The sequence below is a fragment of the Mya arenaria genome, chromosome 12 (genome assembly GCF_026914265.1).
Source record: "Mya arenaria isolate MELC-2E11 chromosome 12, ASM2691426v1".
Classification (NCBI taxonomy): domain Eukaryota; kingdom Metazoa; phylum Mollusca; class Bivalvia; order Myida; family Myidae; genus Mya; species Mya arenaria.
In genome coordinates this window covers 40,832,842-40,850,314 of record NC_069133.1, presented here as the reverse complement: position 1 = coordinate 40,850,314, position 17,473 = coordinate 40,832,842, and the positions used below count along the sequence as shown (strand labels likewise).

The 17,473-nt window shown below is 33.5% G+C and overlaps 2 protein-coding genes across 2 annotated transcripts in view; one reads left to right on the top strand and one right to left on the bottom strand.

The window, feature by feature from the left end:
• LOC128210405 (uncharacterized) overlaps positions 1-2,340 on the top strand; it is a 119,817-nt gene extending 117,477 nt beyond the window's left edge. Inside the window, exon 9 of the mRNA XM_052914752.1 lies at positions 630-2,340. The gene's annotated coding sequence lies outside the window, so the exon portion shown is untranslated. The remainder of the gene's footprint in view (positions 1-629) is intronic.
• A 1,363-nt stretch (positions 2,341-3,703) lies between these two features.
• On the bottom strand, positions 3,704-13,022 carry LOC128211781 (ubiquitin-like domain-containing CTD phosphatase 1). Its single transcript, XM_052916835.1, has 9 exons — positions 12,858-13,022; positions 12,244-12,335; positions 11,481-11,566; positions 10,710-10,825; positions 9,964-10,062; positions 8,561-8,697; positions 6,893-7,006; positions 5,809-5,936; positions 3,704-4,827 (listed from the first exon to the last, which is right to left on the bottom strand). The coding sequence occupies exons 1-9, from the start codon at positions 13,015-13,017 to the stop codon at positions 4,698-4,700; spliced, it is 1,062 nt and encodes a 353-aa protein (XP_052772795.1). The 5' UTR covers positions 13,018-13,022; the 3' UTR covers positions 3,704-4,697.
• Between the last annotated feature and the right edge of the window lie 4,451 nt (positions 13,023-17,473).

The following is a 17,473-nucleotide window of genomic DNA, read 5'->3' as shown; positions in this document are numbered from 1 at the left end:
TGGACACATACTTTTCAAGAATTAGATTGGAAACATATATTTTTGAAGTATTTTTGGCAAAAAAGGGCCGTAACTCCTAAATGACTAAAGCGATTTCCATGACTATCGAACTTGATCAAGATATTATGGTCACAAACATGTGTTTAAAGTTTGGTGAGGATTGGACAAACGGTTTTCAAGAATTAGATCGGAAACAATCTTCGGGACGTACGTACGTACAGACAGACAGACAGACAGACAGACGTACGTACGGACAAGGGCAACCCTATATGCCGCCACTTTGTGGGGGCATAAAAAAAGTATATTTTATTCCCATGTTTTGAATAATTTTAAAATTTTGTGAAAACAATGCAAAAAGTATCAATTCATAGAGTATAGGTCAATTACCCAAAATAAAGAATAACAAACCTGCATAGGAGTTTAATTGTCGAACACCAGCGGCACTTGCTGTTGCAACAATATTATCGCTAGAACTGATAACTGTACAGGAAACTTCTTACAGCTGTCTTTGCAATGCTATTGAAATAAATAAATAAACTATTTTAATTTGAACTTTAACAACTTTAATCATATTTGATACAATCCAAGTTTTTTTTATCAGGTATAATATTTTATCTTGTTTCTTTTAGAAGATGACCTCAGCGAGATTGAGAACCTTAATGGAGATGAAGACATCATCAGCATGTCAGATGAACCGGCCGAACCAAATCTTCAATGTCTATAGAGATACATGTTTGCAATTGTCAATGGGGAAGTGTATACGGATAAATTTTAGTTATGAAAAAAGAGAATATTTTAAAAAAGAAGATTTGTTAATGATATAAACTCTTATTCAACTTTACTTAGAATTACCATTAATTCATGTTTACAATTACCATTTATTCATGTTTACAACTACCATTAACTCATGTTTACAATTACCATTAACTCATGTTTACAATTACCATTAACTCATGTTAACAATTACCATTAAGCGTTTATCTCATTTTCTCATTTAGGATATAAAGTTTGTATTTTACAATTGATACCGGTATATAATGTCTCCATTTGATAACTGTTTGCCAGTATGGCTTTTGATAATCAAATCAAATACCATACCAACAGCAATACTACAGGTATGCTCATGTATATTTTTGTTTGGTTTCCATGTTCACTGTTTTGTCTTTATTGATTGATTTTGTTGTTTGTTTCATAAAGATGGAACATTGTTAAAGGGGCTGTACTCTGTATGATGAAAAAGCGAGAAAATAAAATGTGGAAAACTGACATAAACTTGGTGTAGGTGTGTACAATGCATTGAAACTTCATTTCTAACTTAAGTACCACATAGTTACAATTTATTTGTTTTTCGCAGTTTTTTCGTATTTTTCCATTTAAAATGATTACTAGGTATGTCTACCTAAGTTAAGTATATAGCTTAAATATTCCAACTGATTAGTGTAAGCTTTCGAAGCACAGTTGATACAATACTGGGCTGCAATTTTGGCGACACCGGTTCGAACCCGGTTTCTGACTCGATTTTTTTTTTTACATTTTGGTATTTTTTTACAATTATGATATCAAAGAGTATAACATTTGACTAATAATTGTCCCGAGATTAGTTACAGAAAAAAATCATTTTTGGTGCCAATCTGGTGTACAGTTCCTTTAATAAGCTTCATAATGCTTCATTATTATTTAACTTCATTTATTGATTTTATGTTACTTTTGGCATTTTCACATCTCATGAGGTTTTATTGATTATTTTTTTCTGGCATTTGCAATATGGGCATTCAGCAATACATGATTAATTAGAATTCCAGCTCAATGTGTTCAGAGTGTTATTGTTCTATCATATATGTATATTTTTACTACCAAGTAAAGAATCTCAAATGTATGGGTTGTTACACATGCGGCTAATTTAAAACCAGCTGCTCTTTTTTTAAAGAACATTTTCAACTTAACAAGTCATGCAGAATGCGCAGCAATACTTTTTCTGTTCAACGCTAAAGAAGTCTGATACACTATTTCTTTATTAGATCTACACTTTTTTAAGGTAAACAGCTGAATATATTTTTTAAAGATCTTTTATGAAGATTTTATGAAGAACATATATGTCCATGTATGACAGAGTCCTTTTAAGCATCGAAATTGTAAGATATGTTAATAATAAGTTATTATAAGTAATAAAATTTGGTAAATGAATTTTTTAACATTATTTGTGTATTTATACACATTATAGCTGTGAACAAAATTTGGTATTTGATCATAAAATTATTGCATCATTTGAAATGATGCAATAATTTTATGATCAAATACTAAAATTTAAGCATATATGTAAGTGCCTTATTGAATAAAGATGATTTATTAAAATTACAATTCTTACCTAGTTCTTTCCCCCCCCCCCTCTTGCAGATCAGATGGACATTGATGTGTTTGCTTTCCAAACTGCATCTTATCAAACAGGATATGGCAGTTACATTTGTAACTCCTCTTATGAATGTTGGGGTCGATCAAGGTTATTAAAGCTACAGAAACTACTTAAGTAGTTTTTTCTTCACTTAATTTAAAAATATATGATTGGAAATAACAGCAACTTCAAATGCTCTTTAACAGATTAGGACAGGAGATGAAAAGTCACAAAATTTACCAATATTGAATGACTTAGTCAAACTGAAAGTTTGTGCAAATCAAGATTTGACCGACACAGAAGTAAGGGCTATTCCAGTAAAACATATAACCCACAGGGGAAGGCAATTATTTTAATAGTATATTGGTGGGTGTCAGCTAATTTGAACTACGAAAGGGTAAATTTGCTTATGTAGAGGGGTGTCATAACTTAAAAGTGCCTTCCCCCCGGGAGTTATATGTTTAAATGTAATAGCCCTTAGCATGTTATTAAGAAAGAACAATAAGGCCACTGTTATGGCATGTCTGAGTAATAATAACGTTTGATATGAATGGATACCACTTTTGCGTGCATAATGTCAACGTTATGCTGTTTGGACACAAACTAGCAAATCTGATGGCATACAAAAAAGTCTGAGTAATAATAAAGATAATGAGCATGTTGCAATTTAGTTAATAGGGAATAAAGGTACTATCTATTCGGACATGTATCATCCCGCTGGTTTACTACGGCCATGTATCTTTTTAAAAAAAAACACTTCTTGAATCATTTGAATCCTTTAATCGTAGTTGTTATGGGATTTATTTTTAAACAGTTTGATAATGACAAGGTTGACCTAAAAGGCACCAAACATTAGATTGAATTGCTGTTTTGTCCACAGGCGGCAGTTGTCTTGACATGACCCACCCTATGGCCACCCACTCTATAAGAATACAAGTATTTTTTTTGGATTTTTTTTCTTGGAATGTTTGGTTGATATTGAGGGTTTTGTGATAGATGATCATGTTTCAATTAATTTTGGTCTTGAAAAAAAATTGTTGACTTGAATTTTTTAAGAGGGGGGAGTGGCCATAGGGTGGGTCATGTCAACGCAACTTCCGCCAGTGTTTTGGTCGGGAACTGGGCACTAAAATTGTACAGGAGTACATGCCAAAACGAATGCGGTATGCGGCTATCCTTCCATGCCCTGCTACTGTGGATATGATAAACAGAACAATGATGACAATGATGGTGGTGGTGAACGCAACAACAATGATGTCAATGATGATCCAAGTTTAGTGATTGTGATTTCCTATGGTTAGGAAAATATAATAATTAAGTTTTATTCATTTATTGAACAAATAATAAACACAACAATGATAGTTTCAAATGCATTCATTTACTCCAAAGAAGAGCACCATATGTGAACGTGGACTGACACCTGTATATTTCCAATCTTTATTGTTTTTTCTTCAAAAGTCGCAACAAAGTCCTATGTATAACAGTTTTCAAAAATACTACTAGAAGAATGCAATTCCTTAGAAAATCAATATATAAATTGTGCCTTATCATTACAAATGTAAGCCTAAGATATTTTCATTTTCAAGCCTGGTGAGTTTAGACAGCTAATAGCTATGCTAGTTGGCGATTAGCTACATGTATGCTAGTCAGTCAAAAAAAATGCTAGTCAGTCAACAGGGATGCTAGTCGGTCAATTGCAATGCAAGTCAACCAATAGCTACATGTATGCTAGTCAGTCAAATACGATGCTAGTTGGTCAAAAGCGATGCTAGTCGGTCAATAGCTTATGTTCTATGGTCTTGCCATACCCACTAATAAATAAATGTTGGAACTTGAACTTAAGAATAAACTACTTAAGGTGCAAAAAGTATGAACAAAATGATGTTTGAAATGTGCAAGTGAAAATGTGCAAGTGAACATGTGATTAACAGTCCTAACAATAAATGTAAAATTGCTTAGACATGATAAAATAAGTTCGCATCAACTATCATAATAAAATAAAGAAGCTCATCGGATTCTAATAAAAAAACAATAACATTTCTTTGACCTCCAACTCTATGAGAATTATTTTTGTAAATGCTTAATTCAGAATGTTATCATCCAATCATTTCACATGATGAATGTCATGAAACAAAATAGCACTCCATGTTTCAAAATAAGGGGTATCATGGATTGGTAACCACTGTTAAATTGTCTTACTTCATGTGAAGTAATTAATATCTTCAGTTTGTAGCAGCATACTTTTGATAATATGCCCTTTTACATTTTTTGGGACTCCAAAATGTCCTCTTATATATAAAGTTGTACATCATGGGGCCGCTGTATCTGGTGAGTCAGACCCGTCCCTGGTTCCCTGAGCGTTTCCTGAGCCTTGATTGTCCTCTCTGGTGTGTCTGCCGTTGTCCGAGTCCTCATGTTTTCTCTTTGGTCTGCGATATCTGGAAAGCAGGTATGGTATACTCTGGGACCAATAACAAATTCAAATTAAACATAATCTCGGGTATACTCTACATGCATTTAGAGTTTTATTCAGGCCCTTATCACAGATCTTATGACTATTTACTGTAAGATTGCTATTTATGATCATTTTTCTCAAGATAATTCTCTTTGATTAATTAACCTTTAAAAATGATTTATTCATTTTGTAAGATTGCTTTTTATGATTATTTTTCTCACAAATATTTCTCCTTAATCAATAAGACTTTGATTTATTAATTTTGTAAGTCGTGTTCACTTATCATACTTATGATCTCATGATTAATTACTGTAAAATCATTGATAAAATGAGACCTAAATGTAGCTGACCTTGTGACTAGAAACAGGGTTTATATTTGAATGTTTGACTAGGCCTAAAAAAAAATATGTCTGTTTTGGGTAACCCGACCCTACCTATAAAAATGCGCCGACCCTAACTATTTTTTTCCGTTTCTGAGCAAAAAAATATTCGTTAGCGAATAGAGAGTCACAAAAGGCGGATAAATGCTAAATGGACGATCAGAATTATTGTTTATATGATAAAACAAAGTCAGGCAATGACAGTAATGTAGGAAAGACTGCCATGTGCAAGGAAACACTGAACTTACGACAGATTTTGAAAAAAAAAGAAAAAAAAATCCCTACCTTCCCTACCTAAAAGTTTTGGGAAGGTTACCCTAAACAAACAATTAATTTTTTTTGGCCCTAGTAGGCATTGTCCCTGTAGTTTTCATTGTAAAATTAATTCAACTACAGTCGAACCCTGTTAGCTCAAACACCAAGGGACCAGCAAAAATATCTTGATCCTTGGAAACATTCAAGCCAAGTGGGAATGCTTCACTAGAAAATAACCATTCCTTTACATCCTGTTCGAGCCAATGAGGAAAACGAGCCAAGTGACTTTGAGCCAATGGGGTTTGACCGTACTTGTACAATGTACTTACTTCTCCCATCTGCTGTGATTAAGAGTTGAGAGATCGTCCAGTGGAGCAATGTCCTTTAAGTAACGAGACAGTTTCAGTAATTCCCGGTCCTTCTCACGAGCTATGTGGGCTTGACGAAACGGACGGATCTGGCAATTATACAATTTTTAACATATAAATATATACAGGTCACATTCATGGTTCTTTTCCCGAGATAAATGGGCTTGATTTATAGATGGATCTGTCAATAATGCAACTTTTAGCATATATATATATATATATATATATATATATATATATATATATATATATATATATATACATGTATATATATATATATATATAGGTCACATTTCAACTGTATGAGGAAAACACCATTTTCAATTAAAATACAGTTTTGAAATATTATACATTTTCACAAAGAACTCCGAGTACAATCAATCTCCAAAATGAAATCATAATATTCTTACCGGTATTTTTTTTTGAAACTGACATTACAAACATAAGTGAACTACTGCATACATGTACGAGAAAGAATCAATAAGGATAGCTTATATGACATACGGTAAGTATTCATTGTTAGTGAAATAGTCTTATTATCTTAAGAAGATAGGTCACATGTAGGGTCTAGGTGGATAGCTGGGGCCGTATTCATAAAAAATCTTGTTGAACAATTTTAACTAGAATATTTTTACTAAGCTAAATTATAAGAAAATTTGTTTAAACCAAAAATATGAAAAAAGACCAGCTAAAGGGTCTAAATAATATAAGCATGGGAATAAAGAAAAATAGAGATTATTTAAAAATGTTCTTTGTTAAAAATACAAAAACTTTGAGAATGGGCTAAGAAACTTTATGAAGAGGGCTCCTAGCCATTATATCTGTCCAATTATTCAATTTCATGTCTACTAAGTTAAGTGGAAAATGATGTTGAACAATTTATCTGAAAAATCAGCCTTTAAAAAATCCTTTATTTTGGGGCTTTATAAATGCATAATCATAAAGTTCAGACCACCTCGGTAGCAGAGATGGCAATATGTTGTAGTGGAACTATTTTACCAAATACAACTGTTTACTGTTTAACATAAACTAATCGTGCAAGTACCTTGAGGCCAGACTGTGGGTTCATAATGAAGTTCCTGCGTATGTCGTCAAACATGATGGTGTTGTGAGGCCCCCACTGAGGGTACTTGCCCCATACCACTCCCAGCGGCTTCACCTGACAAATACATCGGGATTTGTAGTTAACATACAATTAGAAGAATTTGTGTTCCTGCATTTATCATCAAACATGCACTGGGGGTAGTTGCTGTATATCACTCCCAGTGGTGTATTATTGTCACAAAATCAACGTGTCAGCAGTCACAGCTGCCATGTCCCCCTCCGAATAAAGAACAGTATCAACACTGCCTAAAGGTGAAGGATAAAGATAAAAATTAATAAAGGGCAATAACTACAAACAAACTGCAGCGAGAGTTATGGTCTATGTGCACTGCACTTCTGCTCAAGGAGATTTATCTGTATATGATGTTTGAAGTCGATACCTTAAAGACTTTAAAGTTATGCTCGGGACAAAAAATATGTACCAGTATGAAAAAACACCAAAGACAATAACTAAAAAATACAACACCCAGAGTTGAGGTTCCTGTGCGCTGCACTTCTTCTACATGAGTTCTATCTGTATAGGAAGTTTGAAATCAATTTCTCAAAGACTTTCTGAGTTATGCTGCTGACTAAAAATATGTACGAAAATTCAAAATAATACTGCATTTTAATTCCTATGCAGTGCACTTTTATTAACAAAGGGCAATAACTAAATAATTGCTGCACCCAAAGTTAGGCTTCTGGTGCACGGCACTTCTCCCCAATGAGATCTATTGGTATATGAAGTATGAAGTCCATACCTTAAAGACTTTTCAAGTTAAGCTCCGGACATAAAAAATTAATATGAATATTTACAAAATCAATGTTTGTTATGAATTATGGTTCCTGTGAATTGCACTTCTCCTCAATGAGATCTATCTGTATTATAAGAAATTATGAAGTTTAAAGTCAATACCTCAAATACTTTTCAAGTTATGCTGTGGACAAGATTGCCCGGAAGCACACATGCACACACGCGCCTACCATTACTATGTCCCCTTTACCTTTCACTTTGGATAAAAATCCCCCCAACCCCACAACACAACCGCCACCAAAACCCAAGCCTAACAAAAAATCATAAATACCAGTAAAATTCCAGTTATGAAAAAGGTTGTTGAATATAATAGAATTGTCTTTTACTATATATGGGAATTAATTTCTGTCATTGGCACTTGTTTTAGATGTTGAGAGAAATTGTTTGAAAAAGTTAAGTATAACAAGCCAAAATACAAGAAAATCCGACCAATGACTCATGAGTGTGACCTTAACTTTGACTCATTGATATGGGTATTGCAAGCAACACACCGGCTTCTCAAGATGAACATTTGTACCAAGTTGTTTTAAAATCAGCTGATGCATGACACAATGTGGTTAACATACTCCAAAGGTACAAACAAAGCAAATCCCCCCAAACAAATAAACACCAGTAAACCCAATATTCATGAGCCCCAACAAGGCCATTTTGGTGTGACTACAGTAATCATTGACCAACTAACATGTAAAGACTTAATCCGTATGTCAATGGGTTGATGTAATTTGATTAATAAATAAGCATTATTATTAGCAATGTACACCAACCCTTCTAAAGCTCACAAATAACAAAAAACAACAACAACAACCATTCACCTACATCAACAAGCCCATACTTGGGTGTGACAACAGAAATCATTGCTCCGCTGTCCATGTAGAAACAAAGTCTGTAAGCTGTGTGAGTTGACACTCCGAGTTCCTTCATCTTAGCCTCAATCCACTTCATACCCGTAGCCGCTAAAATGGGAAATACAAAAGTGATTTTTTGGATGAAAATTGTTGCTGAAATCTGTATGAAAGTAAAGTCCGAACCTGTTGGCTTGATATCCAAGGGACCAGCCAAAATACGTTGAGCCTCAGAAATATAGAGCCAAGCGAGAATGCTAACATAGAGTAAAAATAAATCGGTCCTTTACAAGTAGTTCGAGTCAAAGAGGAAATCAAGCCAAGTGATATCAAGTCAATAGGTCAATATTTTAATATTTGTCATCATTGTACTTCTGGAGACAATCACTAAATTGAAAAATGTATTCTGCAAAAAACAATATTACCTAAACTTAAGCAAAGATGAAAAATAGTATTACCTGTACAAAAACCTAATAACTGCCCTTTAACAATAACACCAAGGGCCATTTTACTGAAACATCTTAGGCTTAAATTGAACCATTTCCTTAAATTCAACATTTTCCTTAATTGTTTAATTTCACTGCTAGAAAGTGTATGCTTAAAGTTTATTCGGCATTTAACATAAGGAAATTTAAATTACATTTTTAAGTGACACTCTTATTCAAAATCAAAACATACACATGTATAACAAACCTCAATTTTGACTGATAAACCTTTAACTAATAACTAAATAATACATTTATGGAAAATATAAATTAGTGATAACAAGATTGTAACCGTGTATTTAATAGCAGAAAGCGCAAAAATATTAAATGATTGGTGAATGCTAAAAGATTTACTGTGGTCTACTATAATAGTCACATAAGGTAGAAATACCGTGTATTATGTTCATTTCTTTCAAATCAAACTCGGTATCCTTCATAAGAACCATTGTTTTCGACATTTATTCATCCGTTTTGGAAAATTTAAACAATATCATTAATTGTGGTAAATCTTATTTGGGAGTAAGAGTGCATCTTTAAAGATTTAATTTTTCAAGAAATGTAACAATTCTAAATTTTACACTCCATACCAGGACAAAAATATGCTTAAATTTTCTTAAGATGCCTCTGTAATACGGATCTAGAGCACTTTTTATAACATTTACTATCATAACTATCAGTTATATAATACCTTTTTAGAAAAATATTCTGTCTCTCAAAAAATAATATTATAGGCCTTTTTTTTCACCACCCTTTACTTTCTTAAATCGGAAAATTAGCAAAACAATTTTTCAAGCAAAAGACATGACATATTTTACAAATGTTCTCCTTGTTTACCTGAATGAGTTATTTTGTATACATTTGAATACAAAAAAAATAAGAATTGATTACATACACCATATAACAATATCATAGTCTTCGTATGCTGAAGTGAGAAACTCGTGTAAGAACGGTCTCATCAGCTCATTACCCGTCTCCGCTACTGATCTGTGGTCTAAAATAGATATCAACAAGAAAATTCTGTTATTTTAATGAACTTTTATCGAATCTTTTTTTTTTATTTAATCAGCTTACTCATCATGTAGAGTAGTAAACAAGATGAGCATTAAAGAATTATTTCCTGCGCTCACAGTCTTTTTTTCAAGTCAAAAAGGGGCATTACTCAACAAATTTCTAAGCTGGAGTTATGGGCCTTACCACACACATGTCTCTTATCTCTGTCAACATTCATATCAATTGAATATCTTGAGTGGCTTTTGAGTTATTGCCAATGTCAATGCTTTTGCATGCTGACGACACCAAGGCTATAGATGACAATACCTCGACTTTTTCAGAGAAAATAGACAGGCTTTAAATAACATTGATTATTTTTAGTTCTTACAATGTAGGTTAGCGTTGTATATGAATAACCATTCTTTTTACTGTTCATTGAGACATTGACACAGTCTTCTGTCGGTTTATGATAATCACCATATTTAAATATAATCAGAGGCTTGAGATGTAGAGACCCTGATATGAATGATACGGTACACAAGATTGATACCAGTGCATGTAGACTATTTAGAAAAATTCCAGTTAACTAAATTATGAAAGAATCAAACAAAAACTACATATATGCAATTGGTATTTATGTTCACTTACCAAATAAAGTGTAGTCAATGTCCAGAACAAGCAACTTCTTATTTTTTCTGGGTTCATTCATAATCTCAATTTTGTAGTCTTTGATTCGTCGCTCAATTTTCTGAAGAAATTCCTCCCTGTAAGATATAAGAATTTATTGGCCTAAAACCAGGATGTCACAAATTGTTAACCAAAATGTCTTGATTTTCAAACAAAGGCAATAAATAACGATATTGCAAGTAAGGGAAATTTAAAGATCAATCATATTTTTTCTTGTGTTTATGCTGTATGAATGCAGAAGGGCACGTGACCAAATTCCATGAAGCGCGCTAGCGTTTCTTGGTCATTTGCTCAGTTACCATACTGCATTCATAGAGCATAATTGCAAGAAAAAATGTGATCAATACTTATATATACATTTTAAAAAAAAATTTGCAGTATCTACTGCAATTGAGCTCTGATATTTGTAATGTCATCGGTTAAATGTGTCGAGTTGATCCAATTGGAGCCCATTATTGAAAGAAACAATGACGTCATTACTCCATTGACAATATGAACATCATCTTTTAGCTATTCAATGGACAAGGCGATTGTAAATACTCAGTTTCAAACAGTCAAGATACATGTACTTTTAAACATTTAAACCAAAACGCAATTATAAAAGTGCCAGCACTTAAAAAGATGACTTGCTTGGGACTAAAAGAAGGGTAGTAAATATGTATACTTAATGTACTGTGTAAATATACCACAGAAAAGAAACTAGTACAGAAACTGGCAACTATTACTGTTCACCTGTTTTCTACAGCAACCTCTTCTTCTTCGATATCAAAGTCATTTACAACGTCTGGAATATCAGGAGGCGGCTCTACAACTTTACTCTGAAAAACAGAAAATCAGTTACGTGATGACCACATACCTAAAAGTCACATGCATGAGTTCATAAATATAAGCATGCATGTTCCTTGACACCGAAACTGCTTATGGCCTTTTGGGTGTCATCAGGCTTTTAATAAAATCAGGAAAGACAATCATGTTTTAAATGCATGACCATATGCAACAGTTACGTTCACAGGACCCATTTCCATGGTAAACAAACAACTTTTTGGAACATGAACATTTATCATAGAAATTTAAAATCAACCAAATAATCTCTTGAACATATGATATATAATTTCTTATATATAATAGTATAATTACTTCACATGTAATACTGCTACTTTTGTGGAATGTTTGGCTTGATTTTAAGATTCGTATCATAATGTTCATGTTTCAATAATTTTTCGGCCTGAATTATTTTTTTGACCATTCAAGTGGGTCCTGTCAATGTAACTGTTTCCTGTGGTCATGGCAAATATTACAAGTAAAAGCAAAGAAAGTCTGATACACAGTAAATTAATGCTCTGAAAAACCAATTTACATATTAAGCATGCTCTCTTTAATTGATTTTCCAGACACTCTATAAACAAGGCTCATTTATATATAAGAGTTTCCATTAAGACATTACACAAATTTACAATTAATAATCTTAATTATTTATATTGATACATGTACTTGCAATTTCTTCCTCTCTGGTTCCCATCATCATTATCTTGGCTCCCGGCTTCAAAATGAGCGCACTGAGCTGTGTGGCATCATCTGCAGGCTTGCCTGAAAGTGTACAGGTAATATTAAATTCCTTTACACATGCCTGAGCATAAATATGTACCTCCAACTCCACAGCGAAGCTCTTTTACTGAGCTTCCTGTACATGTATTTAAACAGCCGAGCGCAGTGTAGCAACACATATCAGAGGCATTTTTGCCAAAAGAACTACAAGTATACTCAGCACTGTTTGCGATTTTTACATTGTCTTCCTCATTGGTTAGACCCCATTATTGCGTTAATAATTTACAAGAATAGGATGACCCCTGCCTTTTCTATTGATGCAAACATTTCACTAATCTTATGAAAATGTCCAGTTGTGAACACTTGTTTTCTTAAAAAACTTAGGTACCAGTTGTACAACACAATAGTACAACACAATAGTAGTCAATTTTAGTCAACCTATCTATCAAAAAATGGGAAGCACTTTTTCTCTTTCAACCATTGACGATTTTATACCAAGTTATCAGAATTTCAATCCACAAAATTAGTATAATTTAACCAAACGCTATATCAATTTAATTTTACCTTTTGATTTTAAACCAAGCAGCTTTTGTCTGTCAGCTAAAACACCCGTTTCCTTTTGAATTTTCATTTTCAAATCTTTTACAGTCTCAGTGGCGTTTAAATCTGCTATTTTATATTCTTTTCCGCTCCATTTTATAATAATTTCTATGGAGGCTGCCATTTTGTTTTAAGGAACAGACAACACGTTTCCGGATTCATGTAGCAATGAACAGTTCAAACACTAAAAAAATAAAGGGCTCAGTTACCTACCCCATTTCGAGTGAGTAATATCTGGGACCAATAACTCTACTCCCAGGTAATATTTTACTAAAATATTAAGGTCAATTTCGCATTAATTTAAATTAATGTTTTATAAAAACATAAATGTAAACTTTGAGCAAATAGTATTTTCAGTCGTAATCGTATATCGTACCGTACATATGTTGATCTACAAAATCATATACGTTGTACTGTGTCTATTATTATTTAGTTATTTACAAAAACGACTTTAACCAGAATGGTTAGTAAAACTCGGTGGTTTTAATTTCTGTGCTAAAAATACAGCCAATATAAATTAATTGTTAGATTTTCTTCCAAATTATTTTCTAAAGTGGGGGCGGCGTTTACATTCTTTTTTTCTCTCTCAAATGACTGTTTTACCGTTGAATATGTGTTCATGCTCTTTCTTATTGCAAAAGGGACCATATACATGTGTTTCTAGACGAACCACGAACACCATCGTCACAATGCTACGTTCTTACATGTGGATGTTTACATCGACACTGGTATGAATAAACGCCGTTCCCGGACGGTATAGGATCGATACGCACATACAGACAGTTCAATATTTTTTATTGAGTCATTAAATTTAAGGGGCGGCGAAAAAAGATGGGGTGGGCGGGGATGAAAAATATAGCAATTAAATTATAATCGACTAAATGGAATATTCTCTGTTTTTAATGCTGAAACATTGTCTCTCTTAACTAGAGTATACTCACCGGTAAAAGATGGAAAGCAACTGAGATGATTAGAGAATAATATTAGTATCAATAATCAAAACAATATTTACAATAAACAACTTTCACGTACTACTACGTTTACTATTGCGTGTTTTATATGGACGTGTCCATGAAACAGACGAAGTAAAAACGGACGACATTTCATCACGGTTGTGCCCTTAACCTTTGACGCTCGATTGCGGCATATTCAACGTTTTGAAACATCGCCTAAAATCTGGAAAGGTAAATACAGTTGCTTCCCTTATGAGATAACTTGTAGTACAATTGAAACGTTATTTACGGATACAATTATATGTCTATGATTTGAAACAAATACGGAGGAGATGGCGAGATAGGGTTGGGATGTTAGGGGTGGGGGTCTGTACCCGTATACTGCATTGGTAAAGTATTTATTTAAATGTTTAAAAGTACAAACCGCTTTTTATAATATGCGTGCATATAAGCAATGATATAAAGAGGAAGAAGAAGAGGATTTTATTATGCAAACAAATCTGACAGGATCTATAGCATAACAGAATTACCAACAAAGTATAAATAATATACTGGTACAGCAAATTGTCATCTGGTATAATAGTATAAAAAAAAAAAAAAAAAAAAATAAACTATTACAAGAAGTACAAGAAGTACAAGAAGATCGACGCACAGAAGTACGTGATATTGCGTGAATGGATAATTTCATTCCAGCAACAGAGGAGGAGGTGAAAAAGCTTGTTCAACAGTCAGCTAACAAGTCTTGTGAACTAGACCCTCTTCCTACATGGCACTTGAAATCGTGTATAAACGAACTTCTACCAATTTTGCTGAAAATTGTTAACAGCTCGCTACAAAGTTCAATCGTGCCTAAATCATTTAAAGCATCACGAATAAGGCCATTGTTAAAAACGCCAATTCTTCTGGTAAACAGAAGAATTGAGGAACATTTGACAAACAATCAATTACATGAAACAAACCAGTCAGCATACAGGAAATTTCATTCAACTGAAACGGCATTGGTAAAAGTTCAAAACGACATTCTTGAATCATTATACACAGGTGATGTTACATTACTCGTGATGCTGGACTTGTCGGCTGCATTTGACACCATTGACCATAACACCCTTCTTCAAAGACTCAAATCTGACTTTGGATTTGCAGATAAACCTCGTCAATGGGTCGCATCATACCTAACAGACCGCTACCAAACGGTATGCATCGACGGCAAACTCTCTGAACCGGTCCTTATGAAATTCAGTGTTCCTCAAGGATCGGTACTGGGCCCAAAATTCTACACGATGTACACTAAGCCGGTCGGGTCTATCTGTAAAAACCATCGTCTAAACCACCATTTTTATGCAGATGACTCCCAACTCTATCTTTCGTTTAAACCAACTGACCAAGCATCAAAGGTAGTCACAATCACGCGAGTTGAACAATGCCTAAAAGAAATCATATCATGGATGAATTCAAACATGTTAAAATTGAATGCAGACAAAACTGAATTAATTCTTTTTTCAAGTCAAAAACACTCCAGACTTGTTGAAAATCTAGAACTGGAAATTGGCGATTCGAGCATAAAACCATCAAAAACTGTTCGAAACCTTGGTGTTACGCTTGATTCAAACATGCACATGGACCAGCATGTTAATTCGGTGACTCGAACATGCTATGGTCAGATACGACAGATTGGTCACATTCGGCCATATTTGACCGCTGATGCCAACAAGACTCTCATAAACTCGCTTGTGACATCACGGTTAGATTATTGCAATGCTCTCTTGTATGGCGTGCCGAAATCAACAACGAACAAACTGCAAATTGTTCAAAACACAGCTGCACGTATCATTACGAGAACAAGCCGTTTTGAACACATAACACCAATCCTTAAAGACCTTCACTGGCTTCAAATACAAGATAGAATTAAATATGAAATTATCATTCAAACTTTCAAGACTTTGCATGGTCAGTCACTGGTTTACATGAGCGACTTAGTAAAGGTTTACGTGCCAACTAGAAACCCGAGATCAGCAAGTGCAGCAACCACCCTTGTGCCACAAAAATGTCAACTGGTCTCTTACGGTGATAGGAGTTTCAAAGTTGCTGCCGCAAAACTATGGAATTCTCTCCCGGACACTCTCAGAAAAGAATCATCACTTATTTCATTCAAAAGAGCTCTCAAAACACAACTTTTCAAAACTTCCTACAACGTATAGATAACAACTGTGACTGTTTTTATCCCTACTTATTTTTACGATACAGAACTACAGTAACTATATATATATATATATATATATATATATATATATTTGGTTTCATGTTGTTGATTTCTTAGTCTTATTTTACTTTTTTATGCTTATTTTATTGCATATAGCATTTTAAGACACGTTATGTGTGTGTGTTTTTACAACATATGAGTTTCACTTGAATTGGTTTAATATGTTAAAATATGTCACTTTTGGCGATTTCCACATATCTGCGATATGTCACATGTTTAATTGTAAAGCGCCCTTGAACGTGTTTTTTTATTAAAAAGGCGCTCAACAAATCTGGTATACGACAATTAATAAATAACAATATCAGACTTACTTTAATGAATTGTTGTATGCTTGTAATGCAATAATAACTTCTAAAAAAACAACAGCAGATCAAGATTATTTGGCTTACTTTTGAAGGAAGAATTTCATGTCGTACGGAAGATAAATCATGTTTTTATTTCAAACACCGGGAAAAGCATGTCCGTCAACTACTAAATGGCGTCTTATTTCAAATGCATTGAAAGTAAAAGTGGAAGGATTTTAATACTTTTAAATAACTGCACTTTCACTATCATTCAATTGCATGAATTTTAAGAAACCTGAATAACGCAAAAACAATTGTTTATATATTTTTCTTGCCTGCCCTAAAACTATCGAAAATTATGCTGAAAGTGGTCTAGAGGGTTGAGAGTGTTCTAGTGGGAAAGGTATTTACCTCCCACCCAAGAGGCTGTGCGATCGATCCCCACCAGGCCGGGGGTACTTTCATGGCCTCTTAAAATGGATACCAGTACTGGAATTTACCCAGAGACGGACTGAAAATAATTTATGTAAGTTATCGGCTTTTGCTACATTTGAGTTAAGTGATTTGCATTGACGGAATTTAACAATGATAAAACAAATGTTATTTACATTTCCTCGCTTTCAAAAAACATGAACAAGTCAATGGTTTATTTTGAAAAGCAGTTATCATGGGGGTAACATTTTCATTGTAGGTGGCGGTTTCTAACAATAGAAACTGCACGGTGGGAAATTAAAACAAGATTTACTCTTAAACAAACCAAGAAAAGGTTTAATTGCATAAATAATTTGAAAAACAAATTTTCCTGAGTGCTTTTCTTAAATCTCGTCTCTATATTAAACACCATTTCTTTAAACAATCTTGAAGAAAAATATTGCCCAATTTTTCTATTGTATTAGCAATAAATAGTTACAATATTGATAAAGCTGGAACCATTAGACGTTTAACTTTTACACTTTGTATCAAAAAGGCAAACAAGGATTTTAGACATTTCCTTTACCATGTAAACAAACGGGACAGAAAGGTCGCCTTGTTTGAAACTTCGCAAGGTGACATAAATTGAGTATTTTATTGAAATTACTATGA